Raw genomic sequence first — 27,745 nt, forward strand, 5'->3', positions numbered from 1 at the left:
CAGGCTAGGGAGGTCTGGTACTGTGAATAGACTGCAATAACTAGTAAAGAGGAACAGTCTGACTTTTATACGGCAGAAGAAATCGATCCAAATGGATCCAGAAGTTAAAGCCACAGTGAAAACAAAGGGATTCAAATATCCACCTGCAGGTTATAACAGAAACTTTTATTGGAAAGGCTGCTTCTTCCATTAAAATGCAGCCACTTTGGACGTGTGACAGGACAAAATCTTAAACAATTGCTCAAGCATGTTGTGCAAACAACTGCGAGAGGAGTATTGAAGACCTGAAAATCCAAGAGAGATTCTAGGTGTGCAATGTGTACATACCCATAGAGATAATTCAGTATGAATGCTCTAGTCACTCTCACAGGATAACTTGAAATCTTCAATATACATTAGAAAAGAGGACAAGGGTTTTCCATTATGGGAAACTGGAATAGTAATATGAGATTTGTCACTAACTAATATCTCTCAGAGCTTCAGCAATAGTCACCAGCATCTCATTCAGGAAAGGACTGGTTTTAAATCTGCTTGGGTTGAGCATGCAAGAAGGCACCAGCTGGAGGTGGCATGGCTGTAGATTGTCTCATGTCATTTGAAACTGCATGAATCAAACACACATGCAATGGGGACTACGGTACTTTGACTTTCTCCAGGAATCTAATACCTTATTCCCTCAAACCTAGCCGTTAAAACCAGGGAAAAGAGCCTGACTGCACCAAGAGTGCTTGCAGAACATGTGTCTGGAAGCTGATATAGTGAAGTAGAAACAATAATCAGAAATGGAGGATTTCATTTTCAGTTTTTCAGTGAAGTGAATCTTCAGTTTCACAGAGTAAAAATTCAGTCAAGACCACTCATATCAACACTTCTGTTTTATGCCAGGATCAATACAGGGGAAGAAGATCTGCCCTTATCTCAACTGATTCATTGATTGACAGGTAGAGGCCAGGACTCCTGCAAATGTTATGTAACTTTTATTAGAAATTTTGTTTTGCTGTAGTTTCAGCCTTACATCTGCCTCACTCCTGTCTCAGAGTTTCACAGCCATCCAGAACTTGTCATGGTTCTGCTCAAAACTGGCAGTTCTTGGGGCTAAACAAAACACAACTTTCTGCCTCTAAAAGCTTAGCACCTTGAGGTCTTGCTATATCAGAATTTCACAGGTGTTGAAATTTTCTGTCCTAATTTATGCATTAAAGGTAAATGAATGGGGTTTAACAGAGAGGAGAGAGAGAGAGGGAAAAAGTCCTTTGAGATGAAACACCTCTTTTTGCAGGGAGCCATGAACTGAGAGTAAGGAGAGCAGGAGAACTGCCAGTAGACATCCACATCACACACTAATTGGAACAAAGTAAACCTCCCATATCCACACAGTTTTCGTTTATCCAGGAAGGTTTTCAACCCAGTTGGCTGGCAGCAATTTTTGGAACACTGTAAGAAAATGTGGCTCAAGCATTATAAAACAGTGAATGCCAAATCTGAGTTAAAGCCAGTTATTTGAGCAGGGGTTATAGGCATTTTCCAATGATCACCACCACAGAAATAAATAAATAGATGGCTTGCTATGTATACACTCAAAGGGGAATGTTGCCCAACATTCATAGCTCTTTGCTATTAACAGTAATGAGGACACAGCTGTCTGAGCCTGGAAGCCAGTATTTGCAAAGATTTTTCTTCTCCACTGGCTTTCATACACTACCCATTCTTGCTTATAAAAGAGCCCAAAAGTTCCTAACATTTCTACAAAAATTACCTTGGCTTTGCAGTGCTTTTGAGATTGTTATAAAGCATGCTGACACATGGACAGATTTGAAACTCAGATGAAATATGAAAAACAATCTTCTCCCCTGATAAGCTCCCCAATGCCCTTAGTGCCAAGCATAACACTGCCTTTGTAGTCAATCATGACAGCTCCTAGAGCAGTCGGCAATGGTTGCTGCCACGGGCAGAGATCTGAAGGTCTCTCTTCCTAAGAAGGACTTCTAACTCGCTGCCTGCAGAACTTTGGGCTGTGATGTGAGCTTTGAGTCACGTATAACTGGTCAGCTCTACAGAGCCTCTAAAGCAAATATGAAACCACCCCACTCCATTCAAAGATCTTGCAGCACTTGAAAATCAGTGCTAAAACTCGTAATCTATGTGACAAAGCTTCATTTTATGGAAGTCAGATATATGAAAGGCTAGAACCAGTATCAGACGCAGGCTAGTGCACTTCAGGCACTGCAGTTTCAGAACCATTGCACGAGGCATGTTGAAGTTGACTTCTGGAAGTCATCTGGTCCCAGCCTCCACTCAAAGCAGGGACAATTCTCTCAGGCTGCTCAGGAGCTTTTCCAGTTGAGGTTTGAATTTCTCCAAAGATACAGCCTTTGGCCACAAACTTTATGAACCTCTGTTCAAGTGTTTTACCACCTTCACTGTGATAACATTTCTCCTTACAGCTAATAAGAATTTCCCACGTTACAATTTTTGCCCATTCCTGTCCACATGCACCTCTGTGATGGATCTGGCTTCATCTTCTCTACACACCCACATTTTACAGTCGAACTCAGCAAACAGTACAATTCCCTCATCAGCCCACTTCTCTCAACTGCACCTTGTATGATGTGTGCTGCCACCCTCCAACCACCACAGTGGCCCTTTGCTGGATATGCTTCAATATGCCCATGTTTTTTTATGCCAGGAAACCGGAATGACTGGGAGAACCGAGTGCTTGTGAAGACAAAAGAAATCAACAGCACTCTGAATTCTCCCCTGCAGATAGTTAAGAGAAAATACTTACAATGTGAATCTCTGCTTAATTTAGTAGAAACTGTTGAGCTGGGAGAACTATTTCACTGGATGCTGTACAAACACAGAACCAGGACTGCACTACTCACATACACAGACTTGTACAGTTTTGTCCCCAAAGCTTCAAGGTAAGTCTGCCTTTCTTGTACCAAAATTCAGAAATTGCTGACTAGTGCTAAAAGCTGAACACCGGGTTGATCCCATGACCAATGTCACAGGCAGTCCCACCAGCTCTCACAGTATCCATGAAAGCTCAGAAAGACACATGTTCACATTCCCAAACCAAATGGTTCATTTCCAAGTAGCCTGGCCCAAAAAAACCCAAACAAAAACAAAACCAAACCAAATCATAAAACCCCCATGTTCTTTTTAGGTAATTAAACCCCCAAAAAGTAAATAAATAAACAGAAGAGACAATGTTCCCAACCAGCAGGAACATTTAATCTCTGTGGTTATTCCTGGAGCAAACTCCTGCTTTTACTCTCCAGAATGCACATCCCAGTGAATTTTCCGTCATGTGGGCCTGCTGTAGTGGAAAGTTAATTTACATTTTTTCCTTTATCATAGTAGTTTCCTTTATTAGTCCCTTATTGCCACAAGGTCTCTGGTCATACTCAGTCATGCAAGGGAGCAGGTCCACTTTAGAAGGCACAATCTCCAGCACAGAAGCATGCCTAGCAAATTCTTAGCATGATTAACATTCTACCATTTGTAGTCTTTCTAATCATCTCCAGTCGGGTACTCCAGACAGTGCTTAATTCAGCATTTCAGGTCTCTGCCCAGGTCAGAGGGAATGAATCATGGATGGATCATGTACTCCCGAAATGGTTTCGTATACCAAGCTTCTAGATGTCAGCTTGAGATTTGGTGGAGCAGAGTGTGATGGTATTTTGCATTTTGGGATTATATACTTCACTTATCAGCTTCAGAATGAATGTGGCCTCCTGGGCCATTAATGGATATACTGCAAATTGTCAGCTGCTGATTACCTTGAGAGGTATTCTCCAGTCTGTGTAGGATACATCTATGCCATAGTTCTCTGGGCTCAAAGCTATATTTGGGGTTATTGCCTGGGGAACATGGAGACAAAATTTTCACTTTTTTAAATTAAATTCATGGGCAGTGTTGGAAGTCTTATGTATAATGCTGAAAAATGTCTCATTCTCTTACACCATTTTCATCTATGACTATTTAGACCCCTTGAAAATGTCAATGAGAAAAAATTTTGTCCCAAAACACAATGTACTACCTGAAAAACATAATACAGGTTTTACAGAGCCGTATCTTTAAGTAGCACTGATTTAGTGGGGAAGAACATCTCCTTCCTAAAGCTGCCATGCTACAGTCTTGTGGGCATGAAATCAACCGACAGCTGTCAATGCACAGCTCTGGGCTATTCCATCACAAAGTCAGTTCTGCTTTCAATTAAAATAATTTCAATCTGCTTCTGAAATAAAGCTCCAGATGCAGTGCTTAGTGATTTGCTGGCAATGAGTGTTGTATATATTACTGCAGTATACCTTTAAAAAACATGAGTATGATCCAAGGCTGCTCCAGCCATGCAGGGTTTGGGATTCCCCACAGGGGTTGCAATGGCAGGAAATTAGCAGCATGCTATAGTTTTCGGATCACATCTCCTCTCCTTGGCCTGGTTCCTGCTCCAGGATTAAGGAGTGGCAGTCTGGCAAATGGACTCTGCACTGCTCCAAGATTCCTCCCTCAGAAAGGGGATGTCAGGCTACCCATTTAAGCTATCTCAGCTTTGCGTTGCTCAGCCATAGTGACAATAACTGTTATTTAATGGGTGGAGGCTTTTACCCATGCTATGAACTTTCCTCTGCAGTGTTAGATAAAGCAAACAGTTTTCTTCTGTGGCTCTGTGCACACTGGAAGCTGGAAATACATCAAAGGACGCAAAAGTACAGCAACCTACACCTGACAACATCTATTCCACCCCCAGCTTGTCCGAGACTCTTGCAAAAAATCGTACTGCTAGTACATTTTGTTCTATTCCTCTGCTACCTAGTGTATTCCTGTATAACTTGATACACTGTGCTGTCATAAAGGGCTTTACTATGTTCAGTCTAAAAGTAATTTTCCTTCATTTCAGCAAATTACACCCTATTCAGCAATAATCGTTCTTTTGTACCACCCACCATATGAACTTCTGCTTCTCTGTCATTTACAGTTCCAATTGTTGACATTTTACCCTAAGCTTTATAATATACTTCACTCTTTTAATCAAAGTCAGCCTCAATAATGCTCCCAATTTACTCCTGCTCTATACTGAGATTTCCATAAACTTATCTACATTTATCTGGTAGTAAAGAACTTACACAATGTCAGTAGGTTGGATCCATCCTCAGTGGAACACTTACAAGTACTATTCTCACTCTGTTCTGGGAAGAGAAGTCTTAGTAACACTGCCAGAAACTCCCTTACGCTACACTGCTCTTGACATCACTGTCTTCTACTGATCATCCTCCACCAGCTGGCCACGGGTCAGATTATCTTTTCATCTACTGCTGGGTTCCAGTCCCTTGATTTCCTGACCGCAGCTGTAGCTTTCCTACACCTCTGTGTATTACTGTTCATAAAAACTTCCCATTTAGTGTTACCTACTGATATGCTGGGGTTGTACCACAAAAGCAGTTAATGCCTTTGATCCAACCAGCAATTTACCGGCTCACAAGCTAATGCTTCATTTACTCAAGGGGCTGAATGGAAAACAAGAATTTTACTTTACAAGAAAAAAAAATTAGAAAATAGAAACAAGCTCAAAATATTATAACAAAGAAGACATTAAAATTATTTTTGTGGGAAAAAAAAAAAAAGAAAACCCAAAACAAACAGCACAGTCTCAGACCAAGCAGTAGATTGTGGATTCTTTCAGGCCCTGCAAGTTTATGATGCACTCCTCTCCCCCTTCTCCTAGGGTCTCCCTGTTTAGCTGAAGCACTCCTTTTATTCTCAGTATCTGAATGCTTCATGAACACAAACAGATTTATTCTCACTGTAGTGGCATGTTATTGATGTAGAGCTGATCCATAGAAAAAACAAGAAATTTTTCCAGGACTTATGAGTTTGTATGTTCAAACTTGCAGATGCCCAAACGAGGGCACCATTCACACCTTGACTTTCAGTACATAATGAAGTCCTCTGTCTGAAAACCCAGATCCCTCAAGGGTTTCCAGTTGATTGCTGGGATACTGAGATTCCTTGGAGAAGTAGTCAATTCTGAAAACCATACAGAGCAAAGAGGTCTGAGGCTGTACTGTCATCCTGTGGCAAAGACTGCAGACCAAATAAATGGGCATTTACCCATGAAACTCCCACTGAGAATGTAGGTCAGTGTGTGCAAGGGACTTAACCAACCTATGGAGACCTGGGCCTTAATTTCAGCTGTCCTGACACCTATACTACTGCCCTGTCTACCTATACTACTGCCCTGTCATTAGGACCATCCTTCTCCTCACATTGCAGTGCAGCCTTATACCACAGGGCACTATGGTGGTATAACCAACTATCACTTATGGTTGAAAAGAACTAAAGGCAGAGAGGGTTTTGCTGGTGTTAAAACTGATGATGGACTTCAGCAGATCTTGCTGCCCCCAACGGGCCTCACATCCCAGCCAAGAGGCAGAATGCTGAAACGACTCCCCTGAAGTGGGCTGGTGATGTGTAACTCCCATTCATCTTCTGGTAGCTTTATTTTCTTTGAAAAATTCTCTCATTTCATTGAAGTAGGAAAATGAGAAGGCAGTCGATCAGCAGATGAAGGGGTCAGAGCATGTTAAACTTCACACAACATCAGGCAGCTCTTCTATTTCTGCGTGGCAACTCTGTCATGGGTCTGGTGTTTTAGGGACAAGACAAAGGAGCAGTGCCAGCACATTACCACTGCCTATAGAGTCTGGCAAAACATACGGTCCATTTGGCTGATTTATCCTGGCAAATGAGAGAATTCATATTTTCTATATATTTTGGCTTAACATCTTGATTGTGACATATAACCATGGCCAATTTCAGGCTGGAATCAAGCAAAAAGAAATAGACTGACCCAAAAAATATAAGGGAGAGGCCAAGAAAAACAGTGACTTTTAAGTCATTGAGAATACTGCCATCCCTAGGCACTGTGGGTGCTGCAAATATATGCAAAAATTAACATAGACCTGAGCAGAGTGGCTATGGAAAGCACTGAAAATAAATAAGCCTTCCAGGTAAGGAGGGACACTCTATCATGTACTGAACTCTGCATGTCATGCCACAGGGAGGTAGAGAAGGCATCAGTCATGTAACCAAAGAGTCCCCAAGGGTCCACCCAAGCAGAAAGCTGGACATGGACTGTCACTCACAGCCAAAACAGACACCCATAGGAAAATGAGAGAAGGACAAGCCACAGAACTGATGGATTGAAGAAGGGTACTCATAAAGCCTGTCAATCTTCCAGCACTGTTAAGTGACTTAATTTTGTTTTAAGCCCTGGAATTTTCTAGTTGGCGGGACTGTCTTGCATGACAGCAATTCCATCAAGGAAAGCTCACGAAATCTGCTCCAGAGCACACAGAGCTAATGAGTACATAGTGGCTTTAACTGATCTGGCACTGTTGAAATCCCTGGAAGTAAGACATAATAAAGGCAAGGCAGCAACAAAGCCCCATGTATCAAACCACTGTTAGCAGTGAGTCTAAGGAATCATTCAGAGATTACTGGCGGGGGTGCAAGCCCTGCCCTGGCCAGCACATGCTGGAGGATATGGCAGGCTGGGCACGATTACTGCTCCTCTGAATTGAGTCAGACAGAACCTGCCAACTAACTCTTGGTGACAGCTGAAGTCTATGTATTACCTGGCTCAGAGCCCAGTGACCAATAACCCCCAATTCAGAGACCAAGCCTAACAGAGGCTATTAAACCAGAGTATCAGTTAAACCTCTTTTCCTTGCATGCCCTTTCCCTCTGTAGTCTACAAAGCTCAAGGGAGATGGGATTCCTGGGTTCTTGCCACCTTGTATACCAAAGTATCATACAATTCCAAGAAAGAGGGAAAACTGAAACACGTCATGAAATAGAGAGGTCACAGTCTAGAGAGATTTTAACCTTCCTGTGTCTGGACTGTAGTCTGCACATCTAACAAGACATGGGCACTGTCCCTTCTGTGCTTATGCCCCTTCTCTGCATGCAAACCCATTATGTTTTGTAACATGACCCATTCTCACTCAGCTGTCCCCCTCCATATGGCACTGTGCTTCCCTTGTGGATCACAACTCAGTACAGAATAAACTAGAAAACTTTTAATCATCCCTAAACAGCAGATGCATACTTCCTCAGACAGAATCAGTTTAGCTCAACCTAAGGCTGAAAGCAAATTCAAACACTCCTAGTGGCCATAGTTTTTAGTCATGAGATGATGATCTGACCACCTCTCTATTCTGACCTCTCAATGCCAAGGAATCTCACAAAACCTAGGAAATCCTTATCGTGGTGTCAGTATTCTGGCAGGAGGAAAATATGGTACCAGACTCCCTGACCATAAGATACTTATGATCAGTGGCTTAGGTTCAAGACAGATTAACTTAAACCTAAAAAATTCACTGCAAAAACTTCTGCTCCAAGATCCTCCAAAATCTTCACCCAAGTCAGTGGGAACTGTAATCACAGGTCTAAGCATTTTGGTCTCCAGTTGACTATCCAGCTATTTACACGGAATGACTGTAGTTCATTCAAGTTCAGTTGTGGCTATACTGTAGTTGTATTTATTTTATTTTCGCTTCTCACATCATCACACATACATACAGTCAGTCAGTGGTGCTTGAAAGGCACTGACATGCAGAATGATGGATTTGCACTTTCTGTTACACTTTGCCATCCTCAGAACCCTGCTATTTTTCATTCCAGTGCACAGAGATGCCCGTTTTCTTAATAACACACCAGCCTTCTTGGCTTGCATATTGTATTTGTTGGTTCAATTTTACTAATTTCTTTGTTAGTAGTAGAAGCTTCACAAGTAAATGAAGCATTCACCTGTGCTTTAACCACCAGACTGTGTTCCTCCCACACTGCACTTCGGGGAAGAATGAAAGCAGGAACAAGCCAAGCCACAGAAGGCTCAGTTTACTCTGCTACAGACTGATACATACAGCAACTTTTTCTATCAAGCCAACTCCTACACCACAAATGGATTAACTTCAGTGAAAAACAGCATTTCTGCCCTCATTCTCTGTGGTTAAGTGGGAGAGGATACCTTTACTGATGGTCAAATTTCTGTAATGACTATACTGATGAACCCTACTGTAGCAGCTAGATGAATCTTGCCTTTCCTCAGCCCCAGCCCATCCTCTGTACTGATGCAATGATTTCCCTGAGGGACGAAGGTGCTCTGAGTGTTTCCAGATGTACCTTTTTACCCATGATTATTTTATAGTCAATTTGTGATTACCTTTATGAAGATTGTTGGGACTGTGAATAGATCAGGTCATCAGATCAGAAGCACTGAGGCTGGATCTAGAAAAACTATGTTTGCCTGGAGCTGTGCAATGTGGGGTTATCCAATGGGACAGGGCTATGTTAAGTATGTCTGTATTCCAGGATTTTAATGATCCTTCTTCCATTAGTCCCCTTAATGTACATAGTTTGTATTTTCCATATGTTTATTTTACCTAGCTTGTCTAGTTTCATTACATTAGATAATAAAGGTTCAACCATCATGAATTGTGCTAAAACATGAAATGAGTAGATGATGATTGAAAAGCTCCAGGATAAAATAGCTGCTGAAAGCTTTTGTAGCATGGATATTCCAGAAGTAAATGGAGATACTGGTAAAAGTCTTGGACTTCCCCTCTCCTCTGATCTATGCAGAAACATAGACAAAAACGGCCATGGATTTCCAACCAGTTTAGTGAACTGGGGAAGTAACTAAATTCCACGTATCTCACCTTGAGCTTCATTATTGTAGGATTATTAAACTGGACTTTTTCTCCTGTTTACATATCTTTACATGACACTTGTCAGGAAGTTACCTCAGCACCTATCGTCTCCATGTGAAATCATCCTTGGTACAATCCTGAAAAAGAATTATTATTTCAGTTTAGCCCCAAAATACCCACCACGAAATCACAGAATCATTTGGGTTGTGAAGGACCTCTGAAATCATTGAGTCCAACCTTTGTCTGACCACTACCTTGTCACCTAGACTATGGCACTAAGTGCCAGGTGTTTCTTAAATGCCTCCAGTGATGGTGACTCCAGAAATGAACACCTCCAGGGATGGCAGGCTTATCTATGGCAAAGTCAGGAACCGAATATAAAGTCCTCCAACCCCAAGCCTTAGCCACCAACTATAACTTCTTCTTGAGAAGCTTCAGAGGCAACTTTTCTTTTGCTATGACTGCACGAGGTCTGCATTTATATTTCCTTATACAAAAGCCATCAGGAAAAACATAGTACGAGTAAAGGCTACACATCATGGCCCTTAATTTAATCAGAAGCTGTCAACAATTAAATATCTTTTCAGAAGTCTGAGCTCAATCTCTTGCAGAACCTGTTCTCATGCAATCTTTCCCACTTTTCTGGTTAATTTGGACATGACGGCAGTTCTTCCATAACAGGGATCATGCACAGCCTTCGGAAACTGGCCCTCTGGAACAGCAAAAGAGATTGTCTCACAGACCAAGAGGAAAAGGAAAGACACAAAGCTGAACAAAATAGGGTTCAAAAAGGCAATGGCAAGAGTGAATTACATTTACACAACCCCTTCCAGGGTATAATCTCCTTGCTGCATTTCCCTCCTTTTCTTGCTCTGTTTCTATATGCCCAGAGAGGTCACTAGAAAAGTCGCTATGAGGAGGCAGCCTGGCTTGGTGGCTAAGGCATTGGATGAGGAACTCTGGGCTTTATCCCCAGCATAGCCATGAGCCTGCTGCAGGACCTGGGCACTTTCTTTCAGTTCTCTGTCTCTTCATTTCCCTCCCCTCTCCCCCACACATGCACATCTGGTTCCTTCATTTTGCTTGGAAACTCATCTAGGTATAGGCTGTTCCTAATGAGGTTGCGCACAAGGCAGGGCGGTTCAATTGCAGGCTTGGATGTGGCTTTTAGGTATGCTTGTAATATAAACGATAATGATCTAAAACCCATCTGTGCAAAAGTAACGTTTTGAAGGAAGGAGTTTCACTCCACGAATGTAGGACTGGGGACCCATAGGTGGGTTTGAGAAATGAGGAAAGATGAAGCAAGGAGTACTGCACAGATGGGCATGAAGAACAATTCTCTCTTATGCTAGGAGACAGCATCTTTACATTTTTCCATTCCCCTCTTAATTTAGCTTTTGTTTTAAAAATAACAATTAGGCTTTTTTTTTTTTAATTTATTTTTTTTTATTACCTCCTCTGCCCTCCTCCCTTCTCTGTCTCTAGGTCATACTCATCTTGCCTTATACTTATACTTTTCCTAACATCTACTTCTGTCTTTGCAGTTTGCTTTCTCTGATCCCTCTGTTTAACCCTCTTTAGATGCCTCTCCACCCCCATCATCTCCTCATATTGTGAGTTTGCATTAATCAGAGAGAAAGCAAAAATAAGAGCCCACCCACTACAGTTCTTTCCACAATGCCCAGAAGGATCTGTGTTTGAGGCATATTTTGAAGATCATTGTAAATCAGGAAACAGCAAGGTGGAGTGAAGGGAAACTGGAAAGAGCTCTCAGCTTACAAATGTATAATGCAAGAACATGGGCCCTCGTTCCAGTAAACTGGAGCCAACAGTTACTAGACCAAGTTCCTTGAGCAAAAAGTTATTATTATGACTAAACCATTCTGTATTTATAGAGAAGTAGTGTTAGAATACAAACAGTTCAAGCAGCACTCTTGCACTCAATGTTCTTTGCTTTTTCCTGCATGTGGTCTTTTATTCCAGCATTAATTGTGATTATAAATCATTCCCAACCTGCTTTGGAATGAGTTTACACAGTCTTCATGCTGTTGAAAACACAGAACACTTATACATACAAAATATAAAGCACTCATCAACTCCAGGGGTAAAAATACCATGTATCAGGAATCAAACCACAGAAGATTTAAGAAGTAAATATCACTAAAACATTTCTCTATCTGCTGCCACAAATGCCTAAAGCTACTTCTGCAGCACACAGAGAACACTGGAGTGGGCAAAGTCACTGACAGGTGTCTTTGAGAGGCATCTGGGTCAGAAAAGGATGAGACCTAATGAAAGAGTTTTGGTAAAACTGAGTGGTGAGCAGGATAGGGAAGGATCATGGACACCTAACCCCTGCCTATGACCATCCAAGCCAGAAAAGATGAGGCCAAAAAAAGCTTGAAAGGGAGAATAATGGATTATATTTCTTTTTTTCTGAGTTGAAACATATCATCCCCACAAGGAGAACGTTATGTGAACAACCAGGAGCGCACATTCCCCTGAGAGCCATGGAATGTGAGGCCTTGGCAGGCAGGCCAGGTGCCAGACTGGGACAAAGCAATCCTGTCACAGCTTCCCTACATTTCGTGGGGAGGTAGGAAAAAAAAAAAAAGGCACTTGTTAAATCTCACACGGCTTTCAGATCAAATTTTTGTCCTGTTTCACTTTGGAAGTCTCTTGAACAAGTTCAGTGCTGCAAATCTCCTCATCTCCCAGAGAAGTTTCCTGTGTTTAATAAACTGTTTTTACTGAAGTTTAAAGGGAAAGTAAAGATTTCTGTTGGCCTAGCAATAGAAAATGTGGCCCAGACCTGTAATCCCATATCTGACCAGACAGAAATGTGTACTCTGTTAAAAACTGGAGATTGCTCAGAAACACTGGCATGAGAATAACTCTGGTTCCCCTGCAGTCAGTAGCAGGAAGTCTAATAATCTCTAATGGAAATACCTATGACTAATTTTGTTTGGAAAGGAGGTGCTGGAAGGTGGTGCCTGAACACAACACAACAAACCTGTAAGCTACATAGTGGATCAGATACTAGGTAAAATAACTTAGAGTTCTCTCTTTTCAACCATTCCCCCACAAAATTAGCCCTTGAAGTGCTTTGCGTCCTAAGAGCATGCTGAATGCTGACAAGCAGGTAAGCACAGAGCAACTGAAATACCACTAACATGAGCAATGCTTGTAATGAGCTTATAATAGAATGGAGCCATGATTCCCTTGATTCAGACTTTCTTGAATGACCCGGGTGAAATTCTGGTTGCTCCTGAGGACCCTGTCAAGGTTCCCTGGTGTCTTGTCTCCAAGGCCTTCAAGCATGAAACTGCACATGACCCTGTTAACTGCACCAGGAGTCCTGGAAACAGAGGATAAGGCCTTTCTATCACGATCACCAGAGTGAGACATGGATTTGAATCAATTTTTTAGTGACCACACTTTCCATCCCAAGGCACACAGATAAAAAAGGCACACAGATACAAAAATAAATACTGCATCAAGACAGTGAATGTCTCCAGAGAATTTCACTAAATGAAGAATGAAATCTAACCCCAGAAGAGACCCCTGACAGGTCTTGTTTTCTTTATGTTTTGTTTTTCTTCCTTCAACACAAACATGATACATCATCTGCTGAAATTCAAAACTGATGTAGACTTTCAAACTCTTCTCCCAGCTTGCTGTGGTACTCAAATGGTAGCCTGTCCTTTCCCATCCATTCTTGTTAATGTTTCTCATCACCAAGTTTTTCTCACAATTAAATCCCAAATATTTGAAAGTTAAAGGGACAGAAGTGAACAGTCCTGACTGAAGAAAGTAATTAGTCCTCACATTTCTGCCAGCATGGATAGGAACATGTGTGCCCTTTTCAGGCTGGGATGCTCACTGAAAAATTTTCTAAATCCACCTGTCTTGATTAGTATAGTTTGCATGGAGCAGGCCAGACACAGCATAATTCAGGAGTTTTATTTCCACTTTCATTTCAGCACTTCTTTTCCACTACCAGCCCCATTTTCTGATTGATCTACAGCAAAGTGAGCAAAACACTTTGAAAACACTCCTGGAAATCCACAAATCAGTGGATAAAATAAGTGAGGTTGATCAATTTGCTAAGATGAAAAGGACTAGAGACAATTTTCAAAGGACCAGACGCTAAAAATGCTTATTTTTACAGCAAAGTCTTCAGTTATCCCAGGATTTAAAAATTCCTCATTAAAAAACAGGGGGTTGGTTGTTTGTTTGTTTTTGGTTTTATTTTTTAATTTTTCAGCCAGTATTACTATGAATGCTGGTTAGAAAATACGGTTTTCCCACCTGGGAACATAATGAGGACAATGATTCAAATAGAGACAAATGTGTCCCAAAGCAGCTGAATTTACATCTAGATTCTCTAAGCTCCTGTGAAGCTCTTGTGGTCTCCTCATTAAGGAAACAAAGAAAGTATAGAATCTGCAACCAAGTCCTGCCAGAAAATTCAGACAATAGGGTAGAATAAGCCCAAAAGACAAGTCAGTTTTAGCTTTTGTGTTTTTCTGCAGCAGTTCTGAATTAAATGCAGTTCCTTAGTCTAAAGACAGGAAAAATCCTTTATTGAAGGCTCATAACTTCTGTATTTTGGGCTTTTTTCTTGTCAAAGACAGGCTCACATCAAGAGCTGAATCAAGATTTCCTCAGGCTTCACCTAACCCTTCAAATGGAGAGCTATCTTCTCTTTCATGGACAGACTGCAAGAATGATCAACTTCCAGTTGACCCTGAAATTGTGCAGGATCTGCTGCTCAAGATGGATCCCTACAGATCTATGGTGCCTGATGGGATTCATCCAAGAATTCTCAAAGAGCTGGCTGATGTCATCACAAACCCTCTCTCGAATCCAGAGAGGTCCCAGCTGACTGGAAGCTGGCAAATGTCCTGATTTTCAAGAAGGGTAAGAAGGTTGGACCCTGGAAACTACAGGCTTGTCAGTCTCACTTCAGTGCCTGGTAAAGTTACGGAGAAGATTATTATGGGAGGCATTGAAAAACACCTGAAAGACAATGCTGTCATTGGTTACAGCCAGCAGGGCTTCATGAGGGGAAAGTCCTGCTTATCAAAACTGATTTCCTTCTATGACAAGGTAATCTACCTAGTTGATCACGGGAAGCCACCTGATGTAATCTTTTTGGATTTCATTAAACCTTTTGATACGTATCTCACAGGTGACAGGGCTGAGGTGACAGGACTGAGGGAATGGCCTGAAGGTGTGTCAGGGGAGATTTAGGTTGGATATTAGAAAGAGGTTCTTCGCCTAGAGGGTGGTTGAGCACTGGAACAGGCTCCCCAGGGAAGTGGTCACAGCACCAAGGCTGACAGAGTTCAAGAAGCATTTGGATGATACTCTCAGGCACATGGTGTGACTCTTGGGGATGGTCCTGTGCAGGGCTAAGGGCTGGACTCAATGATCCTTGTGGGTCCTTTCCAACTCAGCATATTCTGTGATGCCTTTGATGCACTGACAAATCACCTGCCACTGGATGGTTGTTTATCTCATAAAAACATTACTTCTCTCATGAAAGTGGCTTTCCTGATTAAATAATGGGACTAAATAATTTTTTAACTTACATTGAATGATGACCATATGAAACATCCAGCTCATATCCTTTGAAAAAAATTTAGCTGTACTTCAAAATACTGGGCTTGACTGCTGCAATAACTAAAGGATAACTGCAGGACAATTGCTTCTGCAATGTCAGACAAGCTTTAATATAAATGAAAATATGGAATAAAGATTTCTACTGCTTACCAGCACACTGATTGTTTTCATCCAACTGGAAGCCAAATCGACAAATCAGAGGTCTTGTAACAGTGGGGTAGTTAGGAACAGGGCCTGGTGCTGGGGGCGGTGGATAAATATTTGAATAAGGATTCAGATATGGTGATCGATACACTGGGTTTGTTCGGGGTACGCATAAATAGCCACCGTTCTGGTTGACACACACCATATCTCCTCTGCAGGCCTCGGGAATAGTCCGACATTCATCAACATCTGGAATTAAATTGCAAAAGTTAAAAGAGTGATTGCTCTTTAATGGAATCTATAAAAAAAGTTAACATATTTTTCTCAAAACCTTGTGAAAAAAAATTTATATTCTCTATCAAAAAAGCTAATCCTTCCTTGTGGAGTCTCACTTTGAAGTTACATTATACTAAAACAGGAAACATCCCATATATTCAATATATCCTGTGATCTGCTGATTTTACTTCACTATTAGAGGATAGAGGAAGAGGAGAAAGCCTGCTTTGCTATTCCATAGAAGTTTGGTTTAAATATTGATTTACATGTGGCTGCAGCATGCTACTGCTTGTTCCTGCTAGAGGGTCTGTCCAAACCACAACATGCAGATCAGGATTTCAAACACTGGTGGTTTGGTTTGCCCAGCTGTGAAACTTGGATCCTGATTTGGAACTTTAAAGCTCCTTCCCACAGAAAAAGTTAGGGATGTTCAGATCTGGGGATACAGTTCAGGCCTCTTTCTTGCTTTGATTGAGATTGTTGCTGAATCAAATTTACAAAGATACAACTGGTTTAGCCAAACTGAGGATCCACCTGGTTCTCTGGGCACAGAAGCAATAGGTTATGACAGGGCAAGCAGTCTGCTGTGGGATTTTCCCTTTGTGTTTGAGTGACTTTAGTGCATGCAGAAGAAGCTGCCCTAGAGACTGAATGCCATTGATAAAAAGATGCTATTGGACAATGTGTGGGTTTGGTTTCCCTATGCTGCCTCAACTCAATTTACTTGGAATGTCAATGCTAAGCAGTGGAAGACTTTATCCAAGCCTGCAGGTGGAAACTGCCAACAAAGACAGTAAGTCCTGAGTTTGAAAGAGAAAGAGAAGGAGGGTGAACAATCCTTGTCCTTTGGCAACTAGACTGAGTTCCTATCAAAATGCATCATTGCTATTTGAGTAGCACTGACAGCCTGTTAGTATCTCAACAATGTCAAAGGTCAGTATATACTTGTGCTATGTAAAGACACTCACATATTTATATATACACATACTTTTTATATATACATATATACAAACACACAGAGCAAGAACTTTTTAACAAAACATACTAAGAGCACCACAATTTTAACTCAATAAATTCAGGACTTCTGAACCCAGATTTAAATGTATTGATTTAATTAAAGTCCTACCTATGCATTGCCCAGAGGCACGGTCCAGGTCAAACCCATTAGTGCATTGTTGCTAAAATGAGAGAAAGAAGGACACTCAGTGACTGTGAAATGAGAGGGTTGCAGAGTCAAATGCTCATCTGGATTATTGTGATTAGTACAATTGTTCAGCACTATACAGTACATCAAAAGTCACTTCCACAAAGGACACTCAGCACGTGTGCCAGCCCCTTAGCTCAGGAGGGGGTTCCCTCAGGTGGTGACAGTGTCAGGCTGTTCCTCTTCCCAAGGGTCCCCAATGTGCAAGGTGTTATGGGCTCCATACCAGTTGTTAACATAGAAGTTACAGTCTTCTAGTTTGGGCTCTTGTTTCTGCCAGAACAGGGGGTTTCAGCTAAAAGGTACTTGCTACCTCTCTAACAGGGTCTAAAACTCCCCAGACAGCCCATTCAGCACACAGCACATTAGCCATTGACTGATCTGGAACCACAGTTAAAACATAACAAGCTTAATAAAAATAAGTCTTTTCCTTTACACCAAACCTTGTAATTTTTAGAGTATAAATCTTTAGATGACACATGTTCCAGGTATGCAAGGTTACTGAAGGCCTTGTTCCTTTCTATTCTGTGATGCTGGTCTTTATCAGGGTTGCAGCCTTGAGCCTTCAGCATCTCCTCTGTGACCCTCAGCATTTCTAAATCAATGAGAGTCCTGGTGATGATTGTCTCAAACCCCATTAAAATGATTCCCTGCTCTCCCTAAATTTTGAATGGGCCTCCAGCTATTTAGCAAGAGGCCAAGCACAGGATCCTGCCAGTAAATAGGTTGCACTAAGGAATGTAAGCAAGAGATAGCCAAAAAACAGGAACCACTGAAGTAACCAGAGGGCAGAGGGATGGAGTGTGTTCAAGATTCTTTTGTTTCTTAATGATAAAGACACTTAGTTTTGGACTTTATGGAAGAAATCAGTGGAAGAGTAAAGTACCCAGTTCATGAAAGGAAAAGTAGTAAGTTCTAGATGGGAGACAAGGGGTTAGAGCTGTGAATCAGTGGAAGTGAATCATTAGGGACAGGACATGACGTGAAACACACGGCACTGTTTGGACTGCACCTACCACTTGCATATATGAATACACAAAGCCACTGCTATGTGTCAAACAAGTATGGAGGAATTCTGCCTTCATTTATTTTGGCATTCCAAGATGTTTTGGTATCATGTTGTGGAAAGCCAAGATACTCTCATGGGAGAATGTATAATCATCCATTTTAAAGAATGTACCTACTCTTTTGTTCTCCTTTTTGCGCTGTGGCACATACACTACATCTAGGTTAGCTGGAAAAGTTGAGACAGTTTTTAACAAAATTATTTTCTTTTGGAAAATAAATGATGATTCAGAAGCACCAAAACTGCTGTAGAACTGGTTTCAACAGAATTGTAGAACTTTATTCTAGAAGAGATTCCAATATTGTTGAAACTACCAGTTTCAATATCTTCAGAAAGAATGCATTGCTGTCATTTCAGTTTCAAGTTGCTTTTTGCTTGGACTTCAAAAATCAATTTACATTACAAGATGTTTTTATAAAAATTGCAATGAAAACAATATTTTTTAAATTATAAAAACAAACCCTTAAAGACATCTCAAAAATTCCCCAGGGGTATGAAAAGCATTTCCCATACAGATTCAATGTTCACAAAAATATCAATAAGCATGCCATGTGCAGGAAATTTTCAATGTAATAGAACAAAAACAACTACATTTCAGAGACTTTTGGCAAAGGTATTTAGAAACACAGCTCTGGACACGGAGTATATCTGGATTATCAACTAGAAATCCAAACTTAATGTGCCTTTGGGAACTGTCTTTCCTAATTTAAAGTCCACACGGAGCCCAAGCCCACAAAGAACTAATGCTTCTGTTATTTCAAGAACTGGACTGCTTTACTTCCATCCACCCTCAAAAGTCCTGCCTCTTGAACAGAAATGGTTTAAGGCATAAAGGAAAACAAAAAATAGGATACAGTCATTCAGGACCACAGCCTAAAATTAAACAGTATTAAGATAAGATCCCACTATACACAGAAATTCCTATTTATATGAATGAATTTTCCAAGTGTGGATGTTTCCCACAGCAGAACTGAGTGGTCCCTGCTCTCGTGGGATAGCTTTTCTTATTTCCTGTTGCTGTTCTGTCTAGAGGCAGAATCAGGTTTTCAGTGAGGTCCAGGTTTCTACAGGGATATTTTGCTGAGCTGGCAAGGATGAGTCAATAAGCTCAATCCATGTTCAACTCCAGAATCCTGCTGGCTCCAAGTTCTCCCCTCTAAACCCTTAGACCACACAACTTCCTTTTCATGTAAACCCCAGACCACAGAGCTTCCTATCCACCTGCTAGCCAGTGAAGTTTCATGCCATATAGTGCTTCAGTACAAAACAGTACATACATTTCTGTGTGCACCTCTCACCTGTGCTTTTCCAGGGCTTGAAAGGCAGACAGCCAGTGTGAAAGCAGTCAGTATCCTGTAATGTGCATAGAAAATAAGCTGAAAACCTTCTGATATCCAGGCTTATTACATAGAATTAAATACACATGGACAAATTCATTTCTAGTGATACTTCAGTGTATTCCACTGCCTGCTAACATGAATTTGGCCTCTGGAGAAGGAGTAGTACAACTACTGGCCAGATTCAGATCTCAGAGTTACTAATTTTACTATAGTTTTATGCAACTGGGATTGGAATCTGACTATATATGTCTATGGACTAATCTAATTTTTATGACACCCCATGCAGCAGCTGTTAAATGGATGAAGTGTGCAATATTGAATAAAGCATTTTTGCCCCTCTCTGACACCTTTCTTTTGGGAATATGGAAGTTTTTCCTGCACACTGTGCACATTTTACGGATGGGTAAACCAGAGCACAGGCCCTGCCTAAGCTCCCAGCGCGGTGCGTTGGCAGGGCTGCAGACATGTCATGCAGGAGGTCCTGAATCCAAGCCAGTTGCTGTAACCGCTAAACCGCATTTCGTCCCAGGAGGCTGCATCTGAGATTAACCCATTTTCGTGGGGCCAGATCCTGTCCCTTTACTCCGTCTTGAGAATACATTGCTCTGGAAGTAGACACACTGTGCCAGGTCACCAGCTACTAGAAGCTGTTCTCTTCAATGGACCCTTCCCCAGCTACATCATCTGGGCATCCAGTGGGACCTACTGGGTCTCTCCATCACAACTAAAGGAAGAGGATCCCTTGCCAACAGAGTTCTACAGTTATTTTTGGAGCTCCTTACCTGGAGTTCCTTACCTGGAGCATAAAAATTCTGGTCAAGTAACCTTCCACCTCCAAGTATTTATTAACAGATAGAAAAACATGAAGTGACAGTCAGAAGTTATTTTTTTCTAAGTACTATGGATTTCAGTGTTTTCCTGCTGCCTTATATAAAACTTCTCAATAATATTAGACCCACACCTTGCTTATCTTGGATTGTAGTTCTGAATGGCAACTGTATACAATATATTCCCACAAAACCAGTACAGGAAGCAGGAGATATTTTAGGTGGCTTTAGTTCTACTACCTAAGTAAGCTGCCAACTTTCTCTCTTAGAGCTGCCTCTGATTTCCAATGCAAACTGAGTTGTTGAGCAAGACCTACAAATGCATCAGAAACCACACACAAACAATGACTGACACATTAGAACAAATTTGTTTTAAATGAGAAGACAGGGACAATCTCTGAAAAGTAAACATAAACCCTAAAATGGTTTTTCATAGTGCTGTGAAGACAAATTGTGCTTGTTGGCAGCTTTGAGCGACAAGGAAAGGCAAATTCTGCAGAGTTTCCCTTAGAGTCCGATGCAAAACATTCAAACTACAATGTCATCCATTCAGGTTTGCACTTAATTTATTGATTCCTCAAATTTTTTGAAGAGATCTTACAGTGTGCAGTGCTATAAGGAATGTATACTCACTTTGCACATAGCAAGAACAGCACTGGGTGGGAGTACAACAGGTTGCAGCTGAAGGCTGACACACCTAGCAACTGAGCTATGCTGCACGTTGCTGCAGGACAGTGTACACTAAAAAAATCCCCTTTAAAACTCGGCAGACAAAATTCAAATGTTTTTAGACAGTCTTTAGTTTCTGTTATTACAAGGTGACACATAGTTTCCTCTTGGTGTGTGGGGGGGTGACCTTACTGCCTCTTGTTCTGTCTGCAATCATCATCTCAATTTGCTTGTTACTTTAGATCTCAAATCCCCTCAAGAATTATTAGCAGACATGCAGCACGACCTCTCAACACTATATGCAGCTGGTCACAGTAGCTTGCCCAGCAGGCAAAATATTTTAAACTATTTTAAACTTCTGCAATAGTAAGTAATTAGCTTCAATCAATCACTGTAGCCAGTGGGATCGTTTGCTGTCGCAGTTCAGCGCTCCCGCGGATGCGCAGAGTGTAAGCACAGATTAAGAAGGAACTCATCAGAGACAGCACAGCTTTAGTAACAGGCAGATTGTCTTTCCCCACCTCTGACCACTGAGATCCCTTCTCCTTGCAAATGGCTTTAGCAAGTGGATTGGCATACCGAATCCCTGCCACAGCTATTTTCCACAAGTAGGTTTCCTGTCAGTAAGCAAAGAAGTTTCATGCATACCACTTACCTTCTTAATCCTTGCATGTCCAAAACCGTTGGGGAAAGGTGGAAAAAAACCAGAGTCTGTGCTGATGAACAACTAGAAAGTTTTTCCAAACATTACCCTCTGCTAGCACTTCAGTTCCTCTGTCATTTATAGTCCAAAGAATGAAATGGCAAGTAATGGAGAGGATCGGGAGCCGTCTGTACCTCCTCAGACACTGGAGAGAATACAGAGAAAGCACCTGGTTTTGCTTAGTTCTCTTCTGTAATTCAGCATTAAACCAATTGGAGGAGGAATGTTAAAAATGAACACTTCATTTTCTAAGTATGTTAAACAATGCAAATGGGGGCCTCAGCCTGGGACAGCTGGTTTAGATTACAAAGCTCACCAACTGGCTAGACTCCTCACAACAACCTCGAGGAGCCTGCCAGGATAAAACACTAACAGCTTGAAGGAAAGCCTCTCCCACTGCAAACTTCACAGTTAAATGTGCCTCAGAGCAGAGAGCACCGTTATTGGACAGAAACCCTTATCAAGGGACTGGAGAAGGGAAGGGATTGTTTTCCTTGCTCTGAGAACAAAAAAAAAAAGTCAGGCTTTTTGGAGGCCCTCTAGCCGGTGTCCTGGATAATGAATATGCAACACTCACTGCTCTGTGCCAATGGCATACTGATGAAAGGTCTGACCCTCTGGGAGGTGAATAACTCGAATTCATGATGATCAGGGCTACAGGAACTATATTGCTTGGGGATTATTTGAAAACAGGAATAAACAAATTAAATGTTCAAAGGAAAACAAATGGCTTGTCTGCAAACACTGGCCCTTTTTAAACTGACCCCATGCTTTAGGGAGCAGTTTATGATATGAAATATTTCTCAGGAAAAGCATAACTTGCAGATCTCCAGTTATGATTGAAGAGGAAGGAAATAAAGTACTTTTTCAGGTGTTTTGCAACTTTGCCACAGGCAGAGCTTTAGTAGGTCAAGGAGAACATTTATGGGATGTGAGAGGTAAGCAATCAGATGCTGCAAAGATTATGCTAGATCCAAAGATGAACACTGAAATTAAATACAGATATGGAAATTAAACAACTACTTTGACTTTCTGTTGAGTCTGCCATTTGAGAAAACCCTTTATTTCTAAGAAACCTGAAACTATTATTATACATCTCTCTGTAACAGATTAAGAAACAGAGAAGTATAGTTGATATAACAGATATTAATAAAACTAGCCTCCAAGTATGGACATCCAGCTTGAGATATAAAAACTGAGCTGCTTCAGGGTTGCTGAGGTCCCACAAGTTGTGTTAGAGCCAATGGGAAGTCCAAGAGCTCTGTACCATGTTAAATGGCTGTAATTGTACAAATTACCTTTCAAAAATGACAGCACCAGAGGCTCAGTGCCATTTCTGACCATTTCTTTCTCAGTGACTTGTTTGCATCACTTGCATTGCATTAAAAGTTAAAACTCTCACCTAGAATTATTCAGTGTTAATTCATTGGCAGATAAACAAGAATGAATTTACTTATTATAAATAAACTTCCCAAAAGCAAAAACTCACACAAGGGACTTCTGAAGAAGCTGCTGGGCACGTCGCGAGAGGAATTTTGTCATGAGTCAGAAAGCAGGCAAGAGATGATAGCAAGAAAAGACAGGGGAGATTTTCATTGCGCCAAAATGTTGACAGTGAGTGTTCTCATCGCCCCACAAGACCAGTGTTTCTCAATACACTCAGTAATCTGGAGAGCTAACAGGTCTGAGAGTAGCAGTGCTTACTCTATTCTGTGTGTGAAGATGTACTGAAACCATGAGAAACAGCTTTACAGCAAAGCAGATGCTCTGAGCATCCAGCCATGTGGATGAAAAGCTTCATACCATGATGCTTCACTTGCTAATCCACTGAATTTTTCTACCATCACATGGTAAAATCATTGCACACATGCCAGAATCACTGCATGAGTGCAGCACCAGTCTGCTCAAAAATTGTTGCCTCAGAGTTCTGATTCATCAGCCAACTGGCAGAGGTAATCCAGCCCTGGAGACAGGGGGTGAATCCAGATCTGACCACCTAAGGGGCTCCCTTAAGAAGAAATACTGTACAAATGTTTTGATTTTTCCTGTCTCCATCTGACAGCTGGAGTGGATAAAAACCAGAGTATAAAAAGTGTACCAAACCACAACTTGGGCTGGTTTACAGCATGGTGACTGTTTTTTTTCCAAAATAAAAGGACTTGAATTTATGGCTAAATGGAGTTTCTGCAGTACCTTTGTGTAACTACCATCAGACACAGAACAATGAGATGCAGCCATAGCCTTCTGACAACTCCCTTTGCTATTGAGTTGCATAAAGGACGAATTTGTGGCACATAAACCTCCTTTGTTCATCCTATAAAAATGGATAATTCAATGTGCTGACACCTTCACCATTTATGCTTAAGATAGTAGCTAAATTTCAGGTGTAGTGGTACTCTCACTTTAATGTTCTCAACTATCCTTCGTTATAAAATCCATTATTTTATTTAGATTAGCTTGACATTTTCTTTGTCTTCATGAAGAGGTGCAGAACTGTCCCCAGTATAAAATGGGGTTCTGTTAAATAACTACGTTCTTAAAAGTTTGCTTTGTGTATAGTTAAGACTGAAGCTATATCTCCAATTATTTTTAAGACTTGAGTTTTGAAAATTGTGTAATATATAATCACAAGAGGCACATAAACTGTGTTGTATAGCTTTAACACCACCCTCCTTGGATGAGATGACGGAATGTATGAATAGAGCCATGCTCCTGCAGATAATACACAGCACCAGATGAACGGGAACCCTCAGCACTGAAGAACATAATCTGATGGATTCTGAATGCTAAGACAAAAGCTGTAAATAGGTCAGAGAATTTAAGAAGAGTTAATTACACTCAGCACTCCTCAACAGAAAATCTGCCTCACAAAAACAAGTCATCACTTTCCAACTTTTATGACATTTTATCTCCTTTTCAAATTCTGATATTGTTCTTACATTTCTCCAGAACTACACCTATCGAACACCCTTCTTGGATGTTCTTGTCATTTTTCAAAGTCCACCCTCTCTGAACATTCTCAAGAACACTGTCAAACCACGGCAAGAGTCAAATATGCAAATCTGTGTGGTGGTAGGTCTGTGAGCCCAAAGTCATCCTAAGTGCCAAGTCACAGACATCTTTTACCCAGCCACACAGACCTAAATTCATTAAAGGAATTTGCCAATAACTGACACTTTAAGACCCTGCATGTCCAAGATTTAGATGCTAAAAACATTAACTTTGCTCCTACCAAATCTTATGGAATCAAATGTTTTTAGCAGCAAAAATGGTAAAACACTCAGAGCACAACTTCTGGGCACTTGCAGGAACAATTGCACTTTGATAGCACCTAAGGTCCAGGGGATTCACAAGCTGGGCTTTTGCCTGGTTGAGAGATTGATCTAAGTGTTCTTGGAGACCGCCAAATAAGCAAGCTTTTTATATCATCACATATTGATATAACACATGACAGGCAGAGGTTTGAAATCCACACATCTCACCCTACTGCCACATGAATTGCACCAAGCCTATGGGAAACTTGGCCTCAAACCCTAATTCTGCCTGAGAAAGAGAAGGGCTCATTTCTTCCACCTCCCAGGGAAGAACCTCAGTTACAAAATCCTGGCGTTTGGGGTGGGTTCCCTATAATTTTTCAAAGACAGACTACCTTAGATTATCAGTTGAGGTCTGTATCATTCAGTGTATGCATTGTAATTGCTATCTCATAACAGAATGATTCGATAACCTGTTCCAGATGGCTCAGGCCAGAAGCTCAAAAGCACAGTCCCACACATGTTTTCCTTTCGTAGCCAAACATAACACAAGCAAGAATTAACAGTGAAAATTAACATAGTATGTAATTGTAAAAACTTCACTTGTGCTAATTAAAATGTACTGGGAATGTGCAGTCCCTGAGATGCTGTGGTGTGTTGATCTGCAACTCACAATATTGTTTTTAGGAAGGAGAAAGTGTAACAGTTCCTGTTGTGCTGCCGTTTCTTGGAGCTCAGTTACCACCTGTGTGAGATACCCATGGAAAAAAGAGCCAACATGGCATCCCTTCCTTCCCTCCTGCTCAGACACCTGTGTATCTGAGGTGTATGTTCCTTTGGGATGATGATACCACTGATAGCACTGCTCCCAAAGAGCAGCGAGCTGAGCATCATTGCAATGTTGTAGCAGATGGAATCACATAGTGCCCAACTACAACACTTTAAGTCTTTGTTCTACTTTATCTAACTCTACATCTTTGTCCTGATTTCAGTTGGTGTTAAACCCCAACAATCTTACACCTGTTGCTCTCTTTACAGGTCTGTGGTCACTATAATAATGGTTAACAGCACAATTTCCTCTAGGATAAAAGTTATCAGTGTAAAATCCAGGCACCACTGGATCCATTATGAAATGTAACAATGCTAGGACTAGGATCTGATTTTATTGATTTGAAAACATATTAATTGTTTCATTAGATGAGGAATAGTAGGATCTAGCAGGTGCATACCAAAACCCAAACAGTTAAAACTATGCCCACTGAACTGCATCTGCTGTAGGACAAAACTATTTCAGGTATACTACCTTTAGTGAGATCAGGTTTGATGTTCGTGATCACTGGTTTAGCTGTAGTGCTTTCTAGGACAGTCTAGGAAGATGCTTGAGGCAAAAAAAAAAAGAGCAATATACTTGAAAGAATGCTTTAGTATTGTCTAGTGTTTTTTTAACCCAATAAAAGTAAGATAAGCAAGTAAACTAAAAGCTTTTTATAACTTTCTCAGGAAAAATACAGAGTCTTTCTCAGCATTTTTGGTGCACGCGACAACTTTCAGCAGGTCCCTTCCTATTATTAGTAATTTGCAACAGCCTGTAACGTTCTTATTGAGCTTTCAATCCTTAAATGACCAATATTTATGCTTTTAAAACTACTTTCCTGTAAAGAGTATATGGAACATCATCCTCTACCTAAAGACAAAAAACATACTTGAGAACTTATATCTTCCCCTTGGTTCCTCTGTCTGAGAACATAGTGTCCTGGCCACTGTTCATACTTTTACTCGCTTTACTGTCAAATCTCATCCTTGAGCATAACTCTGATTATTGCAGTTCACATTTTGCCTGAAACTAGACAGATATTTTAGTTTGGTTTTGTTTGTTTTACAAGATTGACATGTACGTAAACAGGGCTGTGGCCTTTTCTCCTCCGCATTTTTGTCAAATGGTCTAGACAATGTGGTTGAAAACAATGATCTTTAATCTTGTGACAAAATGTTTACCAGCCCCTTTTAATAGCAAGCATAAATTCCTTATGGCCAGTTTCAGCTAATAATGACCTTCCATAAATAAAGACCTAAAACTCCTAGTACTCCTGGACCAAGACTGAAGTCTGTTTCACTGTTGGAGCAAGCCAACATTTAGTCTTTGCGAGTGCTGGGGATACATAAACCACTGGTCTCCAATTATGACCAGACAGTTCGAAGTATGTACTAAAACCTCCCTTAGGAATATTCAGGACTGATTTATTTTATGCTTAAATGCCTTGAGACTTCCGTGTCTTTTGCAGTTTCCCAAGGCCTTTACCAACCCAAGTACACCACTTTGCACACTGGGTACATCTGGCACAGCAGCATCAGGCGGTACCTTGGAGCAGTTGCCTGGAGACAGTGGTTCACCTTTCCTGGTTAAGCTGGCAGTGTACCCTGTCTGCTGGGGCATGAATGCCAGTAAAACACCAGCTTCACCTATGCTCCTGCATCTCTCAGCTACTTTAATTCCATCACACAGAATTTATATTTTGGATAGTTTTTGTATTTGGGTTAGTTTTGGTTTGGTTGTTTGTCTGGGTTTTTTTTCCAGATTCAGTTGAGCTTCCTTTCTCCATTTTAGTCTCCTTTGGCCATTCACTCTGTTTTTATCCAGAGCAAAACATCACCCTCTGTAGCATCAAGCATATTCTGTGTTTTTCATTAAAACACTTCAGGTTCTGAACAAACCCAAACAAGCTGTGTAAATGCCATCTCTCAACAGGGATGTCTGAATGTTCACAAGTATGTGTACTATTTTTGTAAGGGCATCTGCCAGAACCCTGCTGATGAATCCAGAGTAGAAAAAATTTGACATCAGCCCTCTCTTCCAGAGCTTCTCTCCTTTCAAGTGGTGGAAACCATTCCCTATCTAAACATGTTTCACTCCTATA

The 27,745-nt window shown here is 41.0% G+C and overlaps 1 protein-coding gene across 1 annotated transcript in view; it reads right to left on the reverse strand.

The window, feature by feature from the left end:
- FBLN5 (fibulin 5) overlaps window positions 1-21,975 on the reverse strand; it is a 45,661-nt gene extending 23,686 nt beyond the window's left edge. The window contains exons 1-4 of the mRNA XM_027739983.2: window positions 21,529-21,975; window positions 19,336-19,390; window positions 16,894-16,945; window positions 15,498-15,740 (exon numbers count right to left, since the gene is read on the reverse strand). Coding sequence (XP_027595784.1) covers window positions 15,498-15,740; window positions 16,894-16,945; window positions 19,336-19,390; window positions 21,529-21,545 — 367 coding nt within the window. The 5' untranslated portion in view covers window positions 21,546-21,975. The remainder of the gene's footprint in view (window positions 1-15,497; window positions 15,741-16,893; window positions 16,946-19,335; window positions 19,391-21,528) is intronic.
- Between the last annotated feature and the right edge of the window lie 5,770 nt (window positions 21,976-27,745).

Source organism: Pipra filicauda, unplaced genomic scaffold (genome assembly GCF_003945595.2).
Source record: "Pipra filicauda isolate LSUMZ 115617 unplaced genomic scaffold, ASM394559v2 scaffold27_size4233163_pilon, whole genome shotgun sequence".
NCBI lineage: Eukaryota > Metazoa > Chordata > Aves > Passeriformes > Pipridae > Pipra > Pipra filicauda.